The sequence below is a fragment of the Cygnus olor genome, chromosome 2, assembly GCF_009769625.2.
Source record: "Cygnus olor isolate bCygOlo1 chromosome 2, bCygOlo1.pri.v2, whole genome shotgun sequence".
Classification (NCBI taxonomy): domain Eukaryota; kingdom Metazoa; phylum Chordata; class Aves; order Anseriformes; family Anatidae; genus Cygnus; species Cygnus olor.
The window spans coordinates 155,265,900-155,291,535 of NC_049170.1; the positions used below are offsets into that span (position 1 = coordinate 155,265,900).

A 25,636-nucleotide genomic window follows, 5' to 3' on the forward strand; every position below is an offset into this window, starting at 1 on the left:
ACTGTAAAATCAAGACCATGATGTGGCCTTTTTTTTTCATGGGCTAAGAAACAAGAGAAAAACAAATGAACAAACAAACAAAAACACCTCTTCTCCAGGTACCCAGTATGTTCATTCTCCCGTTTTCCAGATTCATTGAAGCCGATGCCCTGCCAACCAATCTGTGTTCACCTTTCATAGTTTTGCTAATGAGTAAAATTAAGCAGAAAAGAAAAACGAGCTATGACACTGCTATAGTGAAGCAAATATCTGGGGTCAATATCCACGTCTTGGTAATATGACTTCTTGATGGAGGGCCAAATTTTAAAGACTATTTAGACACCTAAATCCCACTCATTTCCATGAGGATTAAAGACCTAATGTCTTTAAAGATCTTGGTTTCTCTGTGTTTTTTTTCTTCCTGTCTACTTAGATTATTTATCGTGTATAAACCATATGTCTATTTGGATAACTTATACTGTAATTCCAACAACTGTCTCTGAATCCAAACTTTCATTATGCTTACTGTACTAGGGCCCTGAACTTTGTCAGGGTCTCTTGGCATTACTGCAACATTAATTAAAAGTAATTAGACATTCTTACTTCAGCATCCTTTCATTGGCCTCTTCATCCACCTCATTTGAGTTAGAAGAAACAACTCCAAAGGAGCCTAGAGGCTGTCGTGTGATGGGGAACACAGCCTGCTTTGCAGAGAAGCCGACCATCGCAGGGGTCTCTTTGAGCACAGAAGAAAAGGGAAGACATGTGGCCGTGCAAGAGACAGAGAGGTTAACCACATCAACAGCCTTTCTGCTTTCCAGTGCCACCCCCTCTGTCGTCACCGAATGAAACCCAGTGCCATTAGCTACAAGTTTATGCTCTTGGCTGTCGGGTTCCTGAGGATATTCATCCTGGTAGGATCCTGAAGCAGGGTCTGCTGAGGCAGGTGAGTCATTGAGTTCAACTTCTTGTAACCCCTGCATTTCTGCATACACCACCTGGCTCTCACCAGCAAGAGACCTACCACATTCTCCTTGCATTGAGCCGAATTCTATTGAAGTCTCTGAAGCAGCTGAAACAGGATTACAAGTATCAGGTAACACCTTTATGCTTTGTGAGAAGCTCTCCTCTCCTGTTACTCTGATATCGGTGTAAAAGCCTTGTTGTATTTCGAAACTGTCCGGCTTAGGTTTATCCTTTGGATCCTTGATGCATGCACCAAACTTTTCTGTACTTTCGTCCGAGTAATTATTAGCCCTTGGTGTTTTTAAGCTGCACTCACCATTGCTCTCCAGTGACTGGAATTCAGAGATGTTATCTCCAAGTGACTTTGGACATACAGGTGGTTTTGCACACTCCAAACTACAGTAAGTCTCTGAAAGACTTTCTTTTGCCTCCTCCCTGTGTAATTCCATGTGACCACTACTGTGTTTGGCAGTGGGTTTGGGATGTTCTTTTGGTTCTAGCTGTCCACTTTCAGTGGTGATATGACACCCAGAGAAGTCCATGATTAATTGCTTATCTCCATCCTCTGTTTCCATGCAACTTTTTAAATATCCTCCTGAGTCTCCTGAGGTTGCTTCGCTGTGTTTGGATATATCCACCTCCTCCACAGGCTCTTCTGGGCTACTGATCTGAGGAGCTGAGACAGACTTGGTCAGTTTGGTAAGCTCCACTTCTCTCTCCTCTTCTTCAAAGGGCAAAGAGCTAATGGATGTGAGTGATGCTTGGATTCCACTGGGCAAGCTAGTATTGCTTTCTGTGTGGCCACCCTCTAGGGAATTTCGGTGGATGGCATGTCTCCGTACCAAATGGTGCAGGATCTCTCGATCACTGGGCAGCTCCAGAGCCCGGCTACGAGCATCAGACCATGCCACCGAACTTGGTTCACTTTCAATGCCCGAATCAGATATTATGGAGGAGGATCTCTTTATAACCCCTGACATCAGGGTAAATTCTTCACACTCCTCAGTTCGTTGCTCCTTTGCGAACAGTTTCACTTCCAAGCTGTGGGCAGGCAAAGCTTTCAAAACAGGCACCAGAGTCTTGTTGTCTGGATCTGCTGTTTTTTCAAGACTGGTTAACTCACTCAGTGCAAGCTCAGAAGTGAAATTATTCTCAGGATGACCAGATTCGGCTGTGTTTTCTATTTCTGACCTGTCTTCCAAGCCATCAGTTCCACATGCTCTGCACTCATACTGAGCACTAACAATTAACACGGGCTCACTTTTGTGGGCATCCTTATTGCTAGGTTTCATGTCTCCAGAGGTAACACCCGCTGCAAGTCTATTGTCTTTTAATAAAACTTCTTTGTGTGTTTTAAATTCCTCTGATGTGCATTCTGTATTGCCTGGCTCTGAGTCAGTAGTTTCCTTACTTGAAACAAAAATATTTTCAGGTTTCCTTTGGCCTTCTTTGTTCAATGTACATACCTGAGATGTGGAGTGTGGGTTTAAACCCTTTGCTGCGTGAGCAGCACCTTCAGTACCACTGTACAAGCAGGACAGATTCCCATTTATCCTGTCTGTGTGTATTAGCAGAGTACCTTTCCCAAAGTCTGCTTTTGTTACTGCAGTGGCATCATTTGACGAAAAATCTTCCTTGTCGTCTATTACATCCATTTGCGTATTTTCAGGAACCTCAAAATCTGGGAAAACATCCAAATTCTGATCTGAAAGGAAGAAAAAAAGAAGTGGCATCTGCAAGAACACAACATATTACCCCAATGTGATGTGGGACTTGGAAAAGTGATCGTAAGGCCTAGAGAAGTATGTATATTTATGTTGTAAATTATCTCTACATTATTTATTATGTTAAAAATTATCTCTACATTAGAGTGATATTACAAATACAAATGACACAGGGCATTTAATTGGAATTATACTCACTAAACAGTTACAGTTAGTCCAAAAAAAGACTTTCCTCAGTACAACTGTATTTATACTGCTAGTTTATAGAATTGGTAAATCAATCAGAGCTGGCACTTCTTTGCACTCCTGCTGTTGTACCACATTGTATGTAGTGTAGATCTTGCTTGTGAATCAGTTTAATATGGAGTCATGATTTAAATATCTGTAGTTATTATTGTCAAAATTTAGCCAATTTGATAGCTCTGGAAATGACCACAGGTCTTCTTTACTGGACCGTGCTCACTTGTGATACTATCTCTCTGCTACACTTAACAGTTGTTGAAAAGGGAAGCAAGGGCTATGAGGTTTTACTATACACTTGAAGAACTAAGTATTTTTTCTTAATGAAAAATGTGGTTTCAGTACTCCAGGGGAAATCTTTTTTTTTTTTTTTTTTTTTGAAAAGAAATACTCCCTTTTGGAAACAGTATTGGGCTTCACACAAATTTTAAGGTTTTTTCTTCTGACTTTTCTTAACACTAGATGTCACTCTGAGTATGCTGTTAGTTAGTTGCCGTAACAAAAATCCAAATGGTTTTGCTTTCTTTCTAGATTTTGCCTCCAGTCCTTGCAACTAAACATCTTACTTGGAAGATGAAAACTGTGAAGTTACAGGAAATACTCTAAAGTTCACTAGTAGAAAAAACAGAGGATTCACTTATATTTTACAGTGGATTATGCTCTGATCCAAGGCAGAGCCAGTCCAAGTAATACAGGATCATTTACCCTCAGCTGGGGAAGTGAACCTCCTCAGCTCAAGCTGTCTCATGTACCTTGGGGTGTTTCACTCACCTTTGCAAGGCAAATCCATGTACCTGTCTTCAAAAATAACTGGAAGCGTGTTCCAGTCCCCATCTATGTCGAGGCATTCCGCTGGCAGGGGGGGCATGCTGGTGAAGTACTCTGAATTACGAATTTCTGTAGAAATCTGTCCATGACTTTGGATCCTGGCAGCAAAGTGCAAAAGAAATAGAGTATTCAAATGCTTACCATGCTTTTCTCAGTCACTCCTGCAAGCCAGGCAGTAAGGGCAGATGCGTAGACAATTACTAGATGTGCCTGCCCTTCAGCTGATATGGGGCAATACCATTTAATGTCTGCATTTAACACCCTCAGTGACAGGACAGGGTGTACTCAGTAGGTTTGCAGATAATACTGAGATGGGCAGGCAGACATCTCATGAAGTTCAATAAAGACAAATGCCAAGGTGTGCATGGACGATGGCACAATCCCATGCAGTAGGGCAAGCTGGAAGTCATCTAGGCAGAAGGAATCATTGCAGGAACTTCCTAGTGGGAAGATATGATTTGTCCCCTCTCTTTGTCACAGCTACAACCCATCTGCCACACTACCTGCAACGTAATGTCCTCTGCTGCTCATTCACTCAGAGATTCTCTCCAAGCTGCAATAGCTCCCAGTCTGCCGCACCATGGACCATGTTGCAGAGCTAGCCCTGAGACTAAAACTCAGTATTTATACTTTTTCTTCTTCATATTACAAAATGTTTGTCAGGGCAAGTTTAGGTAAAATGCTAGCAAATTAGTTCACATCTGGCTGAATTTATGGAGTAGAATAAAGACCACCACAGTGTGGTGAAGGATGTCACACAAAGGAGATGAGCTCATTACACCAGGAGCATTGCACTAGGAAGACATGATGACAAAAGAACAGTCATTACATGACCAGAACAAAAAGTACATCTGCACAAAGCTGTTAGAAATAGGATGGAGTTTTCATCATCTGAATTTGTCTTTGGCTAACCTAACCCAGTTGAAGGAATGAACTAAGACTGCTCCACAGCATTCAGAGTAGACATAAAGATATACAACCCCTCAACAACTCTACCAGGCAAATTGTTTATACCAAGAACTGCTTCTTTCTATGGGTATGTAAAATGTCTGGCATAGAGTGGTCCAATAGTATTTTCCACTGCACCATGCTGATAAGAAGATTAAGGACAAAGACACCAAGGTTTCTGTTTTGATAGAAGAGCACTGAAGGTGATTGAAAACTATGAGTGGTGTAAACAGACAAAGGAAAAAGTAGATTTGAGGGAATAGAACTTAAGGTTAGAAGCACCACACTCAGTAGTATTTCTAGTGTAATAACAATTATCTGTGTCCATAACAGATGTTTAAAACAAATAACGTGAATTATTTGGATATCACAACAAATATTGTGAGTATTGTGTACTGTGCACAACTTTAGTCATACTCAATTACTGACTGAGGGATGGTAGGAGAAGACAGAGGCAATGTGTTTGAAAGGAGTACTCAGTGCTTGCAGAACATGTCCTATGAGTTGACTTCTGTCTTTCAGACAGATTTCTTTGCACAGTCCCTCAATGCAAAACCTCTTTCTTTATTGGAAATCGCTCCTGCTGCTCTGTGACTCATTGCTGTCCTCCCATGGGCCATTGCAGATGGCTGAGACTGAATCCCTCAACTGGTTTTCCCATCAGGAAAAGAGGTCTGTTGCTCTGACTGTGCCAAGGATTTCAAAACCCAGGTGCAGGAAGCAATAATCAAAAATCTCTTTGACCAGTACAGCGAGGAACAAGACCAAGAAGGACACATGGTAGGCCCTCTATCTTGCTTATACCAGTCCTCAGAGCACTGTGGTATCTCACACACTTCTGGAAGAGCTAAGGCACATTGGTCCAGCTACTGCTTGTTGGTAGAACTAGAATAACTGTTCTGTTCCATCCTTTGGCACATGTAAAATGCTACCTGGCTTTCATCAAGGAATGTTACATTAAGCTGGCACAGGGATGTGGGTTTGGCTAAAATAAGTACATTAATACATTGTTCTGATGAGTTTTCCTACGTAAGCAACTTCTTCAAAAATGGGGAATCAAATGCAATGTTTGTTTAGTTGTGTTGAGTCTTTCCTGAATTAGTCTGCATATCCTAAGGAATAAAGAGGGAGGAAGAAAGCTTTTTGTAGACAGTTGGATGAAAGGAATTCTGGACGGGTACCATAGGACGGCACAGTGACAATACTTTAGATTATCATTGGCAGGAGGCACCTTGTGATAACTATAACTATCACCTTGTGATAGTTAACTGGAATAAACACTTTATACATTATGAAGCAAAACTCAAACAACTAATTTGTAATTCAATTGGTCTGTCCTCATGCCAGCACAGAAAATTCCTATATCCAGACACACACACACACAAAAAAAAAAAAAAAAAAAAAAAAAAAAAAGAACTTGTGCAAACCAGCGTACTGGCTCCAACTTCAGAACATAATTGTTGTTGTCTATTTGTCTATCATTTGCTCTTACCAGCTATTTTTTCCTCAAAGATAGGCGAGTCATTGATTGCTAAAACATGAATCAGACAGCAGTCACAAACAGCTAGCTGCTCAGTCTTCCCTGCAGCAACACCTGGGTATTTGGAGTTAAGCCCTAGCACCATAACAAAGTTCTCACTGACATACTAATAAACAGCATTGGTGTTTATACAAAAGGCCACGTGTAAAAATCATAAGTAAACTTGCTTTGAGATCAGTCCCTGGCACAAGAAAAATGAATCATTAATGATAGGTGTAGGAAAAAATATTTTTTTCTGCAAAGTGTTGGGAGGCTTTGTCACCTGCTAGAGCCACCTGCTGTGTGATATCCAACCTATTGGAAACTATATTTCCTGTTCTATTTGAACAGTCAGATACTGCTATGCATGTAGGTGCATGACCTAACAGAATTCACAACCACAGTATGGAAGGCAAAAAGCCCCCTCATCTAGTAACAAGGAAGAAATAACTGGGGAAAAGCCTGCTCATGTGTGAAGTGTTTGTACAGAACCCAGCACACCAAGAGCTGAACTCATCTGAAGCCTCTCTGAACACAATTAATACTCCCTGCTGGCACCCTCACCACTAATAATACTCTGGGAGCCAAGATTCTGCTTTTCTAACTGCACCATCTAGCACAACCAAAAGGAAAACAGGACTCTGCCATGAGGCCTGCATATACTGAATTTACCTCACAGATCAATTTTTAGCATTTGCAAGCTATTTTATTTTTTGTATTCTATCTCCTTGATAATCACTAAGGAAAATTATGCTTATCTGTAGGAAATGGGCTAGCTCTGGCTGTCTGGAGAAATAAAAGCACTTCATGCAATTAGGCTTCCCCTTGTGCAGGGCTGTGTTTGCCCAGATGGGGCCATGAGTGTCTTTGACCTCACCCTGGGATCCTGCCATGGGTCTTTCCATGTACACAGCTTACTTAAAAACTGACATGGGAGGACTAAGTGAGCACAGCTGGGCCCCTGCAGCCATGGCCCTGCTCTAGTTTGTCAGAAAAAGGTACCCTTGTATAACCCATCCACTAATGAAGTCATAGCCTTTTCCACCAGCACTGAATCAACCTTAATGTTCCTAGTGACAGCTCTGAGAAACTCATTTTCTTCTTTGCTCTTGGTTGGAAACAGATGTCTCATTTAAGCCTTATCATCATGACAGAACGTGATGTCGTGGCCTTTAAGCCACTTCTGAAAAGTGGGTTTCTCTTCTGGTAATGCTGTGGTCCTCCTGTGATAACAGGCTGTTTCAGTGCAGCAAAAGTTCAGACATCCCTCATTACTTTGAAATTCATATCTGAGCAGCTTTCCTTTAACTCTGCCGTGAGGGGTCAGGTCCTGAGTATTATCCATGCTCTCCACTTGGAATCACTGGCTAAAACTGAAGGCAGGATTTGCACTACTGCAGTTTTAAAAGGGGCTCCTCATACTCTGCAGTTTTGGTCAAAGCAAGCAGTGTCAAGCAGATGGAAACCTGGAGTACTGCATGCAGCTCTAGGGCCCCCAGCACAAGAAGGACATGGAAGTATTGGAACGAGTTCAGAGGAGGGCCACAAAGGTGATCAAGTGGCTGAAGCACCTTGCCTATGAAGACAGGTTGAGGGAGTTGGGGTTGTTCAGCCTGGAGAAGTCTCTGGGGAGGCCTTACAGCGGCCTTCCAGTGCCTGAAGGGGCCTACAGGAAAGCTGGGGAGGGACTCTGTGTCAGGAGGGGAGTGATAGGACAAGGGGTAACAGCTTTAAACTAAAAGAGGGTAGATTTAGATTAGATATAAGGAAGAAATTCTTTCCTCAGAGGGTGGTGAGGCACTGGCACAGGTTGCCCGGAGAAGCTGTGGATGCCCCATCCGTGGAGGTGTTCAAGGCCAGGGTGGATGGGGCTTTGGGCAACCTGGTCTGGTGGGAGGTGTCCCTGCCTATGGCAGGGGGGTTGGAATTAGGTGGTCTTTAAGGTCCCTTCCAACCCAAACCATTCTATGATTCTATGAAATAATTACCTTGCTCACGTTTCATAGCATATTTTTGTGAATGCAGCCTAGTGCAATGTTTATTTTCCCGAACTGTTTTGTACTGTTGATTCTTGAGCAATGAGTTATCAGCCGTGAGCTCATATCCCTCCTATGGTTCCTCCATCTAATGTGGTGATGTCCCCATGTGGTCCTCCACTGCTGCTTCCAGTGAACATTCACATCTTTGTGTTTTCTATTTAATGAATCAAGGTTCCTGTCTGCATGTACAGATGATCCTTTCTGCTATAGAAAGTGGGGATGGACTAAAGACCAAAATAAAGCCATGACTGCCTATAACCAAAAGTATTATAAGAGAGAGTAAAAAGCAAACTCTTAAATGTTATTTTTCTGTTGCTTTTCAGCTGTTACCTCCTATTAAAATTGCCAGTACTAGATCTGGTATAGGGAGGTTAGGAAGTTAATTGAAGAATGACATCAAATATATTTGTCTGCCCTGAGGCTGATGTTGTTGGAGATAAGCTCTGCAGAGACATGTACCCAGTTGGGAAGAAAGGTAGGGAAAGAGGATTCCCCCACATCATATCCCTAGAAGGCTCTTGCTACAGTGTTTTAGTCACTCCCTGATGTTGTAAGTATTGTGAGAGCAGAGAAAGAAAAAGAAATATCTTACAGGAATCTTACAATTAATCATCTCTAGGGCCTGATTGGAGTTACTTACTTTTGACATTCGTTTCAATGCATTTACAATATGGAGCTAGAGTAGACCTAGTGATTTCTCTCAAACCAAAGCCTTCCATACCCAGCAGAAAAGACTTCAGTCTTGGTAGAAGAATGTTTTAAGCAACTACATTTTCAGCCTTCCAGTGACAGGGGAGAGTCAATGAGTTACTTACAGGCCTTCCTGGAATGTCAGCACAGCGAGTTTCTGGTGCTCAGTGTAGAAGAAGGCTTCTGAGAATCTCCTTACCTGAGGGAGAAACACACAAATTAAACCTAAGATCTACTGAAAGGTGCCAAGCACAATCAAGCTGTAAACAGAGCAATGAATGTCAGGACCAGATTCTTTAGTATGCTCTGCCTGCTTTGCACTGCTCTGGTGACAGAAAGAAAACAAAGAGCTCAACTCTGCTTCACCTTCCCAGTCCAGCACAAAGCAGCTGGTGCTGTTGCATATTTTTCTGGGAGGGAAGAAGTGCCCCTTGAGAGGAAATCAAGATTTTCTTATATGCACCTTCTGACTACTTTTCTAAAAACTGTCAAATTTACCATTTTTTCCTTGTAATATTAAAATGAGGAAGATTTTTTCCTTTCCCACTGTACAAATCATAGCAGCAGTGGAGTGAGTTACTAAATTAGAATGATTCATAATTGATCATCTTTTCTGTGGGAACATTCACAGTGGTTCCCAAGATGATAAAGTTTTACACTTCAGCCTAGAGGAGAATAAGCCCTGTCATGGTAGAAACACATCTGCCTATGTCACGATACTTACAAATGAGAGCTTTTCAAATCTCTTCATAGACATTTGATCTGCTCAGTGTTGGATAATTACAAAAGAGCCACAGATCTGAAATGTCTGGCAGAGCACAGAGTGTGTAATAAGCTATAAAATATTCAGTGTTTCTATCTGCCCTGGAATAAGCTTTGAGTTTCAATCAATCCATCATAATATGCAGTCAACTGTACTGAACTGTTAAACTGCAGCCCATACATTGCTAATAATATTTGTAAAAGCGACCTCTATTATGGTGTCAGAGAATGGCAGTGAAAAGCCCAGCACCTCAGCATCTTCCTAAATCCCAGCCGTACTTCAACAAATGGCTTTTCTAATAAAAGAATGACTATCACCTCTTCAAAAAGAGCGGATTGTTTTTTCTGGAGGAACTGAAGCACATGAAGGTACGTCTTTTGCCAAAGGTCATGCCAGCAGTTGGCATCAGTTGAGGCTAGGTTTCACCTTGCTGGAGCTGGGGGCCTACAGAGTTGGGTCCTTTGGCTGATCAAGTCATCCAGGTCCTCTGAGTTAAATGATACATAGTTAAAATAGCCTCAGCATCATCCACCTCTTCCTGAATGTTGTCTCCCTTTTGCCAGCATAAACATTATCTTATCTCCAGTGACTGGACCTCCACTGACTTTAACAAGAACCAGTATGTAAATTGGGATATTAGCACCTACACTGTAGTCTTCTAAAGCCAAACAAGATGAACCCTAGCCTTTTCTCTATGTCTCTTTTTTAATGATTAGATCAGGCTATGAGTTCAGCTCAACAAATGTGATGAAAGTGATGTATGGTCAATAACCCAAAATGTCCTCATAGAAGGCACAGCACTTGCTGAACTAATCAGGTAAGCAGCTTTGATAAAGTTAGCCCAAAAGGCATTTGCTTTTGTGCCTTCTTTATTATCAAGAACCAATTTCCACATGAACAGTATTAACATTTCATTTTGTGAAACTCACTAGGAGAAAGGCAAGAACTAGCTGTATATATGTGACATAGTGAAGAGAACAAATCTATATTCGTCATGGTAGTTTTGTGAAAGAAATTGAGACAAACTCATCTTTTGGCTATTTGTCATTGTGATGCTTGTGCCTTTTAAAACTTATGTTTGTGATGGATGGATACCTAGCAAATATGGGGCATATCCACCTCTTTTCACCCACCTCATGTTCCATGCTGTATTTTGGTATTCAGAGTACATTTATTTTACACAGGATTCTGGGTACCATAAAAGCAACATCATTACAAAAATTGAAATCCGTAATTTTAAATTCTCTTCTTTACTCCTTGTCCTACTCACCACATCTCCCATAATGGTTCATAAGGCATAACAGTAAGAGAAACATCTATCCAGATACATCACCAGTGTCTGTCAAGAAGTTGCCATTACAGAACTTGCTTTTAACTTCTTAACGTTACCCTTAGCATATGATGCTCCTGAGTCAGATAAGCTGTGACTTCTGGATGGAGTGTTGCCACCTCCAGGAACTGGGTCCACAGGGCCAGGAGGTGGGAGCAAAGCCAGGCGAGGTCCTTGCTTATCTGTTCTGCTATCTTCTCTGGGTTGCTCAGCAGCTGGAGGGGAGAAAGGGCATTCTAAGATCAAGACAGTGGCATGACAGAAAATCAGTTAGCATGTTAGATTAAGACTTTATAGGAAAAACAACAACAACAAATCCTCATGATTTAAAATTATTATTAAAGCCACTATTTTGAATTATTTTACCCCATATCATGCAGGTGAGACTTCCACTTTTTCTCTTTAAAAGCCATGAGGTTTAATGCAGAGTCTCAGCTACATATCTGGAGAGAAAGATCAAGACGATCAAGGGACTACAGCACCTCTCCTACAAGAAGAGGCTGAGAAAGCTGTGACTGTTCTGCCTGGAGAAAAGATGGCTCAGAGTGGATTTTATCAATGTGTATAAATATCTGAAGGGAAGGTGCAAAGAAAATGGAGCCAGGCTCTTTTCAGTGCTGCCCAGTGACAGAACAAGAGGCAATGGGCACAAACTGGAACAAAAGAGGTTCCCTCTGAACATCAGGAAGCTCTACTTTGCTGTGCAGATGACAGAGCACTGGCACAGGTTGCCCAGAGAGGCTGTGGAGTTTCCTCCTTGGAGATATTTAAAAGTCATTTTGGCATGGGCCTGGGCACCCTGCTATAGGTGCCCCTGCTTGAGCAGGGAGTTGGACCCGATGACCGCCAGAGATCCCTTCCAACCTCAACCATTCTGTGATTCTGTCATTCTGTGAAGTGGGAACAGCTTCAATATTTCCAGAAACTTTACTGCAGATATAGTAAATGGAAAGGAAAAAAAAAAAAAAAAAAAAAAAAAAAAAGCAGATTCCAAACTACCCACCAGATGGTGCTGGATGCTCTGAAATAATAAAGCATGGCCCGTTGTCTCCTTTCTGATTGCAAAAAAAAAAAAAAAATCTTTCTCAGCCACGTCACACTAGAATGCCAGATGGGTGATTATAGAAAAAAAAAAAAAAAAAAAAAAGGCAAAAAAGCACTGTGTCCTCAACACACGATGCAAACAGACAACACAGAGTCTGCTGGTGCTTCTGTCCCGCACAGGGATGGGATGGGGTCTTTGGTGTTCCCAGCTGCAATTCTGCACTGAACCACGGCAGCCTAAGGAGTGCAGATCAGCAGCAAAGTCTCTGCATACCGACCCCCAGCCCCCCACCCCCCCCCCCCCAGTTTGACAATTTCTTCAACAACAGACAGGCATTGCATTTTACCTTCACTGGGTTGGCACAGAGGCAACTGAGACTGCGTCTGTTCTTAGGGACCCTACCTGCCTCCATGAAACAGGTAATACTTCCAGAAATACGCCATAAATAATACCACAGGAAGTCTTTCTTTCTTGGCCAGGTCTTATTGTTTTTTTCTTTTGGCTAGAACTGCAGTCTAGTTGAAAGCCTGCTTATTTCTTGCACCGTTTATTATGCAGTTAATTTTCAGTCTGGTGACACTGCAATGTCATGATTAAAAGCAAATTGTGTGAGACAGAAACAGAGAAGATGCATGTATGGATAATAACCACAGATACTGTCAGAGTTTACTCTATTTGGGTGCTATTCTGTTTTAATGATTTGTCCAAAATGTCACAAGCTCCAGTACCCATTCTGGTACCAGAGAAAAAATGCTGTTAAACAAAATATACTCCCCATATATCACTCTTTGCAGAGTTAGGACACTTCTTTATTTCTGTACTCAATTTTATTTTTATTTGAAATTTAGCCAGTAAGCTACTTCTTACATCAAAGACTGAAAGCAGAGTCTTCAAAGAACATGAATTATTAATGTAAGCCATACTAGGACAAGGGGCATGATGGCTATTTTTCTAGTTTATTGATTCTTAACCTTTTGAACAGGAAGGAAAGAAGGAAGGAAAGAAGAAAGGAATAAGAAGAAGGAAGAGAGGAAGAGAGGAAGAGAAGAAGAGAGGAAGGAAAGAAGAAAGGAAGGAAGGAAGAGAGGAAGAGAGAAAGAGGGAGGGAGGGAGGGAAGGAAGGAAGGAAGGAAGGAAGGGAGGAAGAGAGGAAGACAGGAAGAGGGAGGGAGGCAGGGAGGGAGGGAGGGAAGGAAGGAAGGAAGGAAGGAAGGAAGGAAGGAAGGAAGGAGGGAAGGAGGGAAGGAAGGAAGGAAAAAAAAAAAGGAAGGAAAAAAAAGGAAGGCAGGCAATGCCTACTCCTAATTGTGAGAATTTTCCTGCCACGTACAGAGCAAGAGCCTGGCAGCCCTTGCAATGCAGGTTAATTCCCAAGGACTCAGTTCCTCAAAGCAAAGCCCAACAATTAAAATGATCACCAAATATGATTCTGGCTATTCTGCTCAAGTACTTGCTGCTGAGCAGTTCATCATGACTGCACTTTTCAAACCCCACTCAGGGTATTCTGGTTTTAACTACACTGTTATGCAAAACACATTTAGAAGGCTTTTTGGAGGAATTATTTTTTGCTCAATTGCTTACAAATTAATCACACAATTAAAAAAATATTGTCCTTCCATTTTCTCGTTTTGAATATCTGCTGTGTCCTTGGGTTGAATACAAAACAGGGTAAAACTCACTTTCTTCCCTTCTTTTGTATTTATTTAATTTTAAAAACGGACCTGACTCTGGTAACACAGTGGTAATGGGAAACTAACCCCACAGGCTTCTCTCTGTATGGTTTTAATAGCATTTTCTTCCTTTATAAATGACTGCTCTTCTGCTGAAGAGAAATGGTTTGAGTTCACATATTCCTAGAGGCAAAATACAGGGAGAGCTTTGCCAATACTCATCTGAACACCATACAGAGGTCCACACAACCTCTGCACGTACATTGCAGAGATGGTCAGTGCTGCCTCTAGGTCCCAACAATATTGTACGGGGTCTCAACATTTATGAGTCTGCAAATTCACTGTCTTAATCATTAAATTATCAATAGAAAGTTATGATTCCAGGATGCTAATGCCAAATATTTTCATGGCATATAGGAAAATCATAGTTGGTTTTTGTTTGTTTGTTTGTTTGTTTTTGTTAACCCAAAGCCATTCTAGCTGTTGTGTTCTCCTATCTGCTGCTACACTGTTACAGGCAGCTTTCAAAAAACAGTCAGGGCAATCTGGCTTTACTAATAAGGCCATGCAAAACAAGTCAAGAAGCTTCTTAGGAGAACAAGAATTGGACAGGAATTAGAAAATACAAAAAAAATAGGGCTGACATTTTCTGTTGTATGCCAAGCCAATTTGGACTTTGCTGGACTCATAAAAAATAAGTCCTAAGGAGTCTCTAGTGAGTGTTGTCTGACCCCATATACACTTAAGGTTTCTAAATTTCTGCAATCTAGTTGAGTTGAGCCCCATAATTTAGGTTTCTCTAAATCAAATTTAAATGAAATCAAATTTATTTCAAAGAATCCAACTTATGACTTAGAATTAAGAAATTTGCCTTTTCAAACATTTTTCACACACAGCTGACAAACATTAGCTTACCATTTGTAACTGTAGTGTAAATGTACTCGCAGTTCGGTTTGGTTTCAAATTCCCTTCATTAATTGTTATTTTGTCTTTCTTCCCTATGTTGTTTTCCTGCTAATAACCTGAGCAAATCAAAACTATTAGATCTCTGATTATAAAACATTTTCCCCAGTGATCAACTGCCATTTGCATTTCTTCCTGACAACCTTGATGACTTGCCTGTGTCTCACTTGAAGCCAACGCAGCAGTAATTCAAGTAATTCAAGACAGTAATTCAGTTGCACTGTGCCAAAATCATTTGTGTCTTCCCATGAGCCTCCCTACACATTTAGGTGTTTTTATTTGAAAAAAAAAATGTGGCTGCACAGCCTGCCAAAAAATCTTTTCTCCTGTCAGCACAAAAGCTGTAATTGCAACCTACCCCCAAATCATTTTTTTGTGCATACTCTTGACACTCAGGGCTAGGATCACTGAAGGATCCTAAAGCAATCCAGCTGGTGAGTCGTTAAAAGTGACAGAAACATTATGTAAGTGAATAATCAAAATTATGTGAAATTGTTGGTGAAAAAGAAACATTCAGCAAACTTTCTGCTGGCACCAAATTCCCTCTCTCCCCACTCTGATACATGATTGTACTTTCTTAGTGCACTTGAAAAATGGACTTGTGAAAAGCAGACCAATTCTGTTGAAGAAAATACCTGCAGCTCTGTACAAAGCTGAGATAACGTATCTTCCGTGGAAAGCTCTTCTAGGGAAAAGAAACACAGAGAAAGAAACATATCAGGATTGAGAACATTAGGTGTGAAATGTTAAAGCTCTACTGTTTAGTCACACAGTGAATAGTCATTTGATGTTCTTTGCCAATGGACAAGTTTCTGTTCGGATGTGGCCCCCCCCCACGATACACCTTGTACTTGCAGAGGTACAGCTACAATTTCTGCTTATGCAGACCCAAACCGTTAAACCTGCACATGTTCTGGAAGGTTGTTAGGATGTAGAGGACAGAATTCCAGGGCTTTTCATTGTCTACCCTCTCCCTTAGTAGAAGTTTGCTTATTAGGCTTTGGTGTTTATCAATCTATATAAACACCTGAATGGAGGCTGCAAAGAGCCAGGCTCTTTTCAGTGGTGCTCACTGGAAATGGGCACAAACTGGAACACAGAAGGTTGTGTCTAAACATCAGGAAGCACTTCTTTACTGTGCAGTGCCTGAGCACTGGCACAGGTTGCCCAGAGACGTTGTGGAATATCCCCACTTGGAGATCTTCAAAAGCCACCTGGACATTCCTGGGCACCCTGCTCTGGGTGTCCCTGCTTGAGTAGGGGGTTGGACCAGATGGACTCCGGAGGTCCCTCCCAGCCTTAACCATTCTGTGATTTATGGCCGATTCCTGACCTAAATGCAATATTATCTCACCATTGCAAAATGTGGGCAAATGATATACAATAGGTGGTTCTCCATATCATGCTATGTGAGGCCATGTATTAAACGCCCTACATGTATGACTGCTAACAGACTGAGCATCTCTGCATCACCCTGTGGAATGTGAAGTACGTCACCACCCCTAGACCATGCAGCATTGCTTTGATATAGCCCTGAGAGAATCCAGCATAGGGACTCTCCACATTAAATGCACCACAAACTATAAAGCAGGAGAAGACATAAATCAGCTCTCCAAATTTGACAGCCAGATTTTGCAATGTGGAACTTTCTAGTAGTATACAGAAAGAAACAAAGCAGAGAAACCAAGCAACCAATCCCCTCCCCAATCCCCAAGTGATTCTTCTTAAATAATACTGAGGAATTTAAGAGGACAGCGTGAGATGTGTAACACCTCAAAAATCTCTCTCCTCAGCTGGTAAAATTTGGGAGACAACAATTTCCACTTTTAAAGTCTAAACTAGACTATTAATTTTTTAATATATTATTCAGGGGGCTAGAAAAAGGAATTTAGAAAGTCCGCAGAGGAGATTTATTGTCTTGTATTTATCTTAACTATCTTTAGAAACCTATGACGAGATTAATTTCACCAAATATAGATGTCTAAAACTGAATGAGTCATTTATATTATTCTTCTGGCCAGTGCAGAAAAATGAGCAAGTACAAGGTGCAGTTCATGTCATCCTAAGGTAGAGAGCACCACTTGTCAGATAACACATTTTATTGTCCCAAATGGGCCTGTTTCTCCCCGGTGACTGTAAGGACAGTCCAGGCAACTGTCTCATATAAAAACTGTCTTGATATTCATCATCCTGGGTAAATCTTATACCCCATGATTTTTTCTGTGCTTTGCAACAAGCCTCAGAAGGCTAGCCTTAAAATCAAATCTTCAGTAGATTTTCAGGCTGTGAATAAAATGATGCAAAGAGTGCTCTGCTCAAGCAGCTAAAAAGGGTATTTGCATTTAGTAAATTTGCATGTATTACAACAAGTACATTTGCAAATTAAGTGCCTGCTTCAGTACTAGTAGTCATTTGAAAACTAAGTCAACTGCATTCAGAAAGCCAATATGTGCATATCTGGGGCTGTTCTTCAGTTGTGGTCAACCAACCATATGTAACTCTGCCATCTCCCAGTCTATAAGCCTGTCAAGGTAAAATACAAATCATCTAAAAATGTGCCTGATAACCAAGATGCCTGAAGCAAGGGTTTTGTTGCATGTTGAATTCTGTTTGACAGCTCATAAACTGCAAATAAAAATGCTGTACTTTTTTTTTTCTTTTTTTTTTCCTCATAGCTGAATTGAATAACACAGTATGTGCTCTTCCCATCCCATGAGTTTCAGGTTTCCCATGAGTGGAAATATATATCAGGGAACAAAACATAAAGTGGAAAATAGAAGCTATTAAGCTCATAAGTCTGTACAGAATAATGTATTATATTTGAAAGTGCATGTAGTACCTATACAGTAAAAAAGGAGAACGATTTTATCCTCCCTTTTTAAATCTGCTGCCCAATGCAATCAATTCTCTTAATATAATTATCCCTGAAATAAAACAAACTGCTAACTTAGAAAAAATGTGCATTCAGATGTACAATGAGACGAAAACACAGATGAGACACATGCCTTAAATTCAAAGAAACAGGTGGGAGAGCAGGAATTAGTTAGGGATGCTCCTCATTTTCACAGGAGCTCATGCTGTCATTACAAACATGACTAAACACAAATTACTGAGCTCTGTCCTGCAAATCCAGCCAGACAACACTTCTATGTTGGACCCAATAGGCCTGACCAGTTAAAAATGCTTCTGCCAAAAAATCTAGAAAATCTATTTAAACAAATGAATTAGGAAGAAGAGCAGAATGATTTTAAAGAGCAAGATGTAATTATAATATGGGCAGAGAAGAGCATTGTAAAGCATAAGGGAGAGAGTACGTTTCAAAAACATTCATATCACCTTTCAGATTTTTGTTTTCAGTTTAAAAAAATACACATTTGGTTGAGAGTAAAAATTACTAAAGTCTTCACTAGATCTCATGGTGATTTTGAACTGGAAGTTAAAATCTCCAAAAAGCAATGGAGTCCAAATATCATTTAGAGGCAAGTATTCTGATAAATTTATCAGAACATTTTACTCTTCTACACATCAGGCAACCTTCAGTTTCTATAAAAGGATTTTCATAAGCGGAGAAAGCATTAGTGTTTAACAGTGTGCCAAAATAAACACTAATCAGGAAAGAGAGAGAAAAATCCTCTAAAATCTCTACACAGCCCAAGAATTTTAGTACTAAAATATGTATTGAAAACACAGCAATGGTCTATATTCAGTGATTTAAAATGTCTGCTCCCTTACCCAACTTCAGTTGTGGTAAATCAGGAATCTCCTTCATTATGAGGGTGTAGTACATGTGAAGTCCTCTTTGAGCATTCAAGAGCAGAAGACAGAGGTCCTTATGCCATTTGTATGCATGCTGCATGCAGTTTTCAGATGGGACATAAAAGCTGCCCTGTATAACAAAAGTATCAAGAAAAGAAAAATACAGAGATTACAATTATTGCTCTCCATTTGTCCTACAAATTTCCACAAAAATCAGATTGTGGTCTGTCTTTCACTTCTAACCAAGCATTTGGCTACCAGATCTACTTCCTAGCCATATAACCATAACACTGTCTCATTCTCTGTGCGTGCTTTGCTCAAACCATATCAAAACTATTAGGTCCCAGGAATGCTGTCACATATATACTGAAACTAAAATGAGGACAGAATAAGTCTTATTAGTAGATAGGATGGCAATACCATCTGCATTTTTTTCACTATTATGAGTTATTCTGTCCTCCAGGGTCAACATCAGGTTTATTACTTCTCTTGCGAGAAAAGACGTCATTGGACAGACCACAGCACATTTATACAAAAATATCCCAAACTTCTTTACACTTAGAACATAAGCTGAGTTTACAATAAGGCATTCTAGATCAAAAGTTTTCAGTTCCATCAAAAGCACCACTTCTAGAAATAATTTATATTTGCAATTTGCACTGTTCAGACTTTAAAATAAAACTGTTTCTTATACTGTGCTTTTGTGGCCAGGATTTCAAGGAGAGGTGCAAGTAATATTATGACAACTGTTAGTAATAGCTCTATTTCCTAGGTCTCTGTGAACGATGAATTTTAGCGGTTTTCATCAGATCATGGCACTGCTATCCTCTTTCAATTTCTGGAAATGGTGCGGCAGAAAGGTCTGTGAGCACTTGCAGTCAATGGCTATAGCTGGTTCTTGATTCTCCACTGACTCTAGTCACGGGGTGGAGTGTGATGATGTATTCCCCCACACACCTGAGCTTTCACCCATGATCCTGCTCAAGTGATAACCACCAGTGGGGGTCATGATGTCTGCAGACAGCTCAGATTGGACTCTGAGGAGACAGATAACAACACGGTAGCCAAGGGCTAATTGAGCATGTGCCAACCAAAATATGGTTGGTATGCAAATATGACTGAGCCCATTATCTTACCCCATAAACAGGGGGCAGCCCAGAGCCCGTTGAGCTCCCTTACACGTCAGTGGGCTGTATGTTAGGATTGCTAGGATCTCTGCTTGAGTAGGGGCACCTCTCAAGATTACTCCTTGAGGATGAGAGATTCCTCACGTATTAGAGATCCTCAGTAAGGGACTAACAGCTTGCTGAAACTTTGCAAACTTACATTTCAGACTTATTGTGCACATAGTCCTTTAGACATAAACTGTTGACCAAGTCTGGGACTAAGATTGGATCCAGTGATACCCAAACTCCTTTGAAAAGCAAAAGGGTCCATTCTGAACCTCATAACTCAATGGGAGGCTCTCCTTGACAATATCATCTGACCCTATCCTCTATGCAGTAAATAACTGAGCATACCTTGCCATTGAGTCTTTTTAAACCAGTCTTAATTTACCATTAACTTCATTAAATCACCATCTTATATCAATAAAACATATTGCTGCTTCTCTCTTACCAGTGAAGTGCATCACTCATCCACAACAACCACACAGGATTAATTTATCTGCTTTGCATGAAGAGCAAGGGTTATGAAGACAAAGAAAGACAGCAAGGTACTTTTCCCTTGATCATTATGAAACATTAGGTAAATTGAGCATACATCTAGATGTGCATTTTAAAGCATATGAGCTGTACAAAGGCACCAGGACACAACTTCCCCACTGTCTATCTATGGAGAAACATGAACAATTTGCAGGTTACTCCACTGCTGATATTTATGGGGAAAAAATACAATTCCTACATACCCTGCTAGGTACGGATTGTCTTTATAGACAGTAAGTAATGGGTTCTTATTAAGCCAACATCCCCAGTAGCTATGCACCTCCAGGAAGAACAGTGAAGACTCCAACTACATGTCAGTGCACCTCCTTTGTTTTTCTCCCTTTGAGTCCCCCCAATAAAGACTGTATTTCATGGCTTTTAGCTTGAGCTGGGATGTGTTCCTCAACTTTCTTGTGTAAAATGTCAAGATGTTAACTTGTGTTCTGTGGCTGACACAATTGAGGCTGCTCAGCTTGGCCCCTTAGAGAAATGGCTAATGATAATTGACTGAGTTGGTTGTTCTTGGAAGGTTTCAAAAACTCCAGCCTCAGCATGAATCTATATTTTACTCTCACCATGGTAAACACAAAAAAGGCAGCATACAGAAATGCTGCTGGGAATAATAGAAAATCTGATGTGGATTGATACACAATGTCACAAAAAAAATGTCCTGTTTTATAATCCGTTGCCGAATTTTAAGCAGAAATTGTTCTGGAATTTAAATGCTACACTGACAAGCAGAAGGAACAATGGGAGATAATTTTATAGTTCATACCAGTACTATAACACAGTATTGTCGAGCAAGTCTAAATTTTGATAGCTCTGTTTTCAGCCTTTCTTGTCTTAAATTGTTGTTTAAAACTAAAATGAAAAAGTAATAAGAAAGCACAACTGCAGGTGGGCTCAAAAATTTGTGAACTAAAGACACTAAAAATCCTTATTAATTAGCTGTTTTAAATGCATTAGTGTTTGCCTAATAGTCATATGGTGCTTTTTAAATTTTCTGAATTAATAAAACTTCTTACAGATCAGATGGACCAGTTTGCAGAGCATGGGAGTTTAGGAGGATATACTTTGCAAAGATTTACACAGTATTAAAACACAGAATGGGGAAAGAACTGTTATTAAAAATAGTTTTCAATGTTATATGTTAGCAATAGAACTTGGTCATTATTGTAGAAATATAAAATAATTTAGGTCAGAAGGGACCTGTAGAGAGCATCTAGTCTAACTACCTGCTTAAAACAGTTATGATCAGATCAGGCTACTCAGTGTTGTGTCCTGCAGGGTCTCGAACATCTCCAGGGAGGTAGATTTCACCACCTCTCTGAGCAACTTGTTCCAGTGTTTAACCATCTTCACAGAGCTGTTTTGGGGACAGTTGGCCACTGATATGCACTACTGCCCTGGGTTTGTTCATCCTAGATGCAAGATTTTTTATTTTATTTTGGTTATCTTCATGAGCTTCCTACTGCTCCATTTCTCCAGCCTGTTGAGGACACCCTGAGCAGCAGACCTTTTTGCGCTCCACTGTAGTGACTGCTCCTTCCAACTTGGTTTTATCCAGCTTGGCAATGGGCTGTTCTTACGGTCTCAGTAGTTTGCTCTTGAAGATTAAACAGCACTCTCGGGCCTCATTTGCCCTCCAGGGTGGTTTCCCAAGGAATCCAGACAAGAAAGTCCCCGAACAGGCCAAAATCTGGTCTTCTGAAGGTTTGTAATCCTGCTGTTTAACTTGATCAGCAATCTCAGGATGTTAAACTCCATAGTCATGTAGTTGTGGCAGTCAAGGCTGCCCTTAATAGGCATGAGAAGAGGCAAGTAATTCTTATGCGTCAGACTTGAAGTGTGACTCTGTGATAACCATTTGTCCCATACATTCACTGGTGTTGCTGACATAGGTTATTTGCATCCTCCAGTGACCACTTTTCAGGGATGCAGCCAAGACTTGCCATTTTTGGCAGCACTGTTATACACACCTGAGAGCTTGAAATGTATCAGCTTGTAAGAAGGACTGAAATTGTACTTTCTCTTTTGTAGACAGAAGTATGAGAAGAATTTACCTGTCCATATCCACTTTTGATCATTTCTGTCAGTTAATTCTATGGACTTACTCAGGATTTCAGGAAATAAATTAGATTAGCGTGAATCCGAAATTCTATTTAAAAGGTCAGATATTTCTGAAGATCCTCTAACATTAAGTCCCAGACCAATTAGTTTCAGAGACACTGCAAAAGCAGCAAGCATCTGGAGTCACTGCCCTAGTAATCTGTGACATGAATAGTATAAGTGCCAACCTAAATTAATTTATTTATTAAAGACATCTCTAGTAATTATGTCATTTTGGGGGAGGGAGGGTATGTATGAATAGCAAGAGTGCATGTATGGTGGAATAGGTTGTTTCTATATTAATAGAGAAAAGCCACCTCCATATTAATCATTTCCGAGCTCTAGGGTCCTGTGAAATCAAAAGAGCAGAACCTTTGCCACCATTTCAGCCATACTCTATACAATTCAGTCTGGATCCTCCTTTCAGTAAAGGAGTTGTTTTCAGACGGAAGAAATATGGCTAGCAAGTGGTGCAGTCCTCCGATGAAATGTTGGCTTTCTACATATGCAGGATGATACTGATGATACACAAGCTGTTGCTTCTGCTTCCTCCTTAATGGAGCACCATCTTCTAATATGAAGCAGTATGGTGAAGGGAAAACTAACCTGGAGTATTTCTCACAGAAATAAAGCTTCTGCTTTATACCTTCCATTTGAAGAGAAAACATATAAGGAGAAACATTGTCAAATATCTTCACTGAAAGCAGACAAAATTAAGAAAGTCCTGGGCTCTGAGAGAAGGACTCACACAAGCAAACACAGATATGTATTTCTGAGCTACAACCTCTTTTGAGAGATGGAGAACTGATGAAGAAAAACACATTGCTGTGGAATTATTGTTTTTATGACTAAAATGACATCTAAAATCAGGGAATTTAATTGTGGCCATTTCTTCACATTAAAGGAAGGAAACATAGGACAACTGGTAACATATTCTACACTGCAGAGATGGTAATAATTAGGAGCACTGAATAAGACCTCAACAGACGAGTCAAATTTCCTGTACCATTGCTGTGCATCAAAGTGTATTTCTTCAAAAAGTACTGTGAGATATTGATAATATACATGAGTGCATAGAGGCCTGAAGAGGTTACTCCCAGATCTCCTTTATCCTCCTGTCACAGTTCTCTCCAGGAGGAATATCTGTACCGAAGAAAGGTGCTGTGCTCTCAGAATATCTTTGAATAGGAGGACTAGCACTGCACAGTTGCAACTCAAGACGATGCCAAACAGACACAGCGTAGGCCACGCCGTGCGTTATTAAGAAGCCATAACACTAAGCTGAAGCATTCTGGTGCAACTCTGTTAAGTGGCAACTGACTTCATAATCCTGTCGTTTAATGGGAACATCCATCCCAATTTGACAAATCATCGTGTCAAGGTGGAAAGTGACCGTGATGGAAAAAAGACACCAAGTTCCAAATCTCTGGTCCTTCAACAACTTCACAAAACTGCTTAGAAAGTTGTCACACACACAGAGGAGGCAGAGCAGAACATAAGAGAGATTATTAAACCCACCTCAGGGACAGTTTAGCTAACATGAGCTAAGGTCTGTGCATCCTCATCTGCTGGGGACCCAAGCATGGCAGGCATCTGTCAGATGAGGCCATTATAAACTGCTGCAGCTAAACAGTCTATCCGTCACTGTTCAGTAAGCTGAGAAATGTCAGGAAATGCCCTCCTTTGGGATGGTCTGAAGACTGAATACCTTCCACATTCTCTATTTGAATTGACTTTTCTTCTGTGTCATTTAGGTGGTCCACTAGGTTATAGCCTGGAAGAGGGCTCCACACTACAACACTAACAAATCAAGTTTAGTAGAAAACATAGTACATGTTATTCTAAGGAAAAACAGTGATGTAAAAATAAGTCAGGAAAAGCACTAGCTTTGACCCATTAAATAACTACAAAGTGCTCAGAACTCTGGGCTTATTGGATTGGGAGGACAGACATCTTTTTCTCCAAAACTTCTGGTTAAGATGCAACTCATATTAAAACAAATATTGAAGCTAACAATCCCAGCTTGCCCAAAGCATGATGACTGCACTGAGCTTGTAAAATCCATTGTGAAATTACACATTAGCTTCCTTGGTAAACGCATTTTAAGTTAATTCCTTTGGCCTACTGTTATTCTAATCTCATTAGTTTGTAGTTAAGGATAGAGTTTTCTTTGCTAGTTGCAAATACATCTGGGCTGTCTTCCTTTTCCAAGACCCTTTCTGTCTGTAATAGTAGACTGTATCTCTGGCTTTTGCCCTTTTCTACTTCTGAAAACTTTGGGAGCAAATGAATGCCTGACAAATTTTCACTTCAAGACTTACCACCTAAAGGTACTTTGCTAGCAGTGATGGATGATGATACAGAAGCTACTAGTACTGACAGCAGAGAAAAGTATGACTTCTATTGTGCCAACAGCATCAGAGGCAAAATAGATCAAGAAAGCCAAGAGATGATAGAAAAAGAGGCAGTCAGGAAGACAATACAAAGAACTGCAAATAATGGTTATAATTCCAGACTACAATGATTTGCTTTGAGTTGTTTTTCCTGTGATCTGTGAAAGGACGTCAGCTGTACTGATCCCAAATGAAAAATAAATAAATAAATAAATAAATAAATAATAAAGTTGTCCCATCGATTGCCAATATCTTTTTGATGAACCGTCACATTGAGTCCTGTGTGCAGTTTTGGGCGCCACAATTTAGGAAGGATACAAAACTATTAGAGAGTGTCCAAAGGAGGGCAACAAAGATGGTGTAGGGTCTAGAGGGTGAGACATGGCTGAGGTCACTTGTTTTGTTCAGCTTACAGAAAAGAAGGCTGAGGGGTGACCTCATCACAGACTACAGTTTCCTCAAGAGGGAAATCAGGGCAGGAGGCGCTGATCTCTCCTCTCTGATGACCAGCGACAGGACCCGAGGGAACGGCATGGAGCTGTGACAGGGGAGGTTCAGGCTGGATGTTAGGAAAAGGTTCTGCACCAAGAAGACAGTTGGGCACTGGAACAAGCTCCCCAGGGCAGTGGTTATGGCACTGAGCCTGCTGGAGTTCAAGAACCGTTCGGGCAACGCATAGGGTTTGATTTTTCGGTGGTTTGTAGTGACAGCAAATATAAAATACTTCCTAGCTCCTTGGTTATTAGTTGTGAAATAGAAAAAAAAAATTTCCTAAAAGATCAGGTGAGCACCTAGGTGTACACATTATATCAGAAAAGATATATCACTTATGTATGTTTGCAGGGTGCAATGAAGAACAATGTACATATAGCCTTAATCTGTCCTTTTCTCATTTAACCAATCATGATCATAGAATCATAGAATATGAATGTGGTGACATAAAGAAAAACCTAGTCAAATGCCAGATTAAA

General features: G+C 40.6%; 1 protein-coding gene across 3 annotated transcripts in view; it reads right to left on the reverse strand.

Annotated features, from left to right (window-relative positions):
* The window catches only part of FAM135B (family with sequence similarity 135 member B), a 206,780-nt gene that overhangs the window by 14,467 nt on the left and 166,677 nt on the right, over positions 1 to 25,636 (reverse strand). For 2 of the 3 annotated variants that reach the window (XM_040547332.1, XM_040547334.1), the window contains 6 exons: positions 18,437 to 18,590; positions 15,340 to 15,389; positions 11,086 to 11,241; positions 9,059 to 9,132; positions 3,681 to 3,835; positions 583 to 2,650 (listed from right to left, as the gene is read on the reverse strand). In XM_040547332.1, the coding sequence (XP_040403266.1) occupies positions 583 to 2,650; positions 3,681 to 3,835; positions 9,059 to 9,132; positions 11,086 to 11,241; positions 15,340 to 15,389; positions 18,437 to 18,590 (2,657 nt within the window). The remainder of the gene's footprint in view (positions 1 to 582; positions 2,651 to 3,680; positions 3,836 to 9,058; positions 9,133 to 11,085; positions 11,242 to 15,339; positions 15,390 to 18,436; positions 18,591 to 25,636) is intronic. The other variant, XM_040547333.1, reaches the window with a different exon arrangement.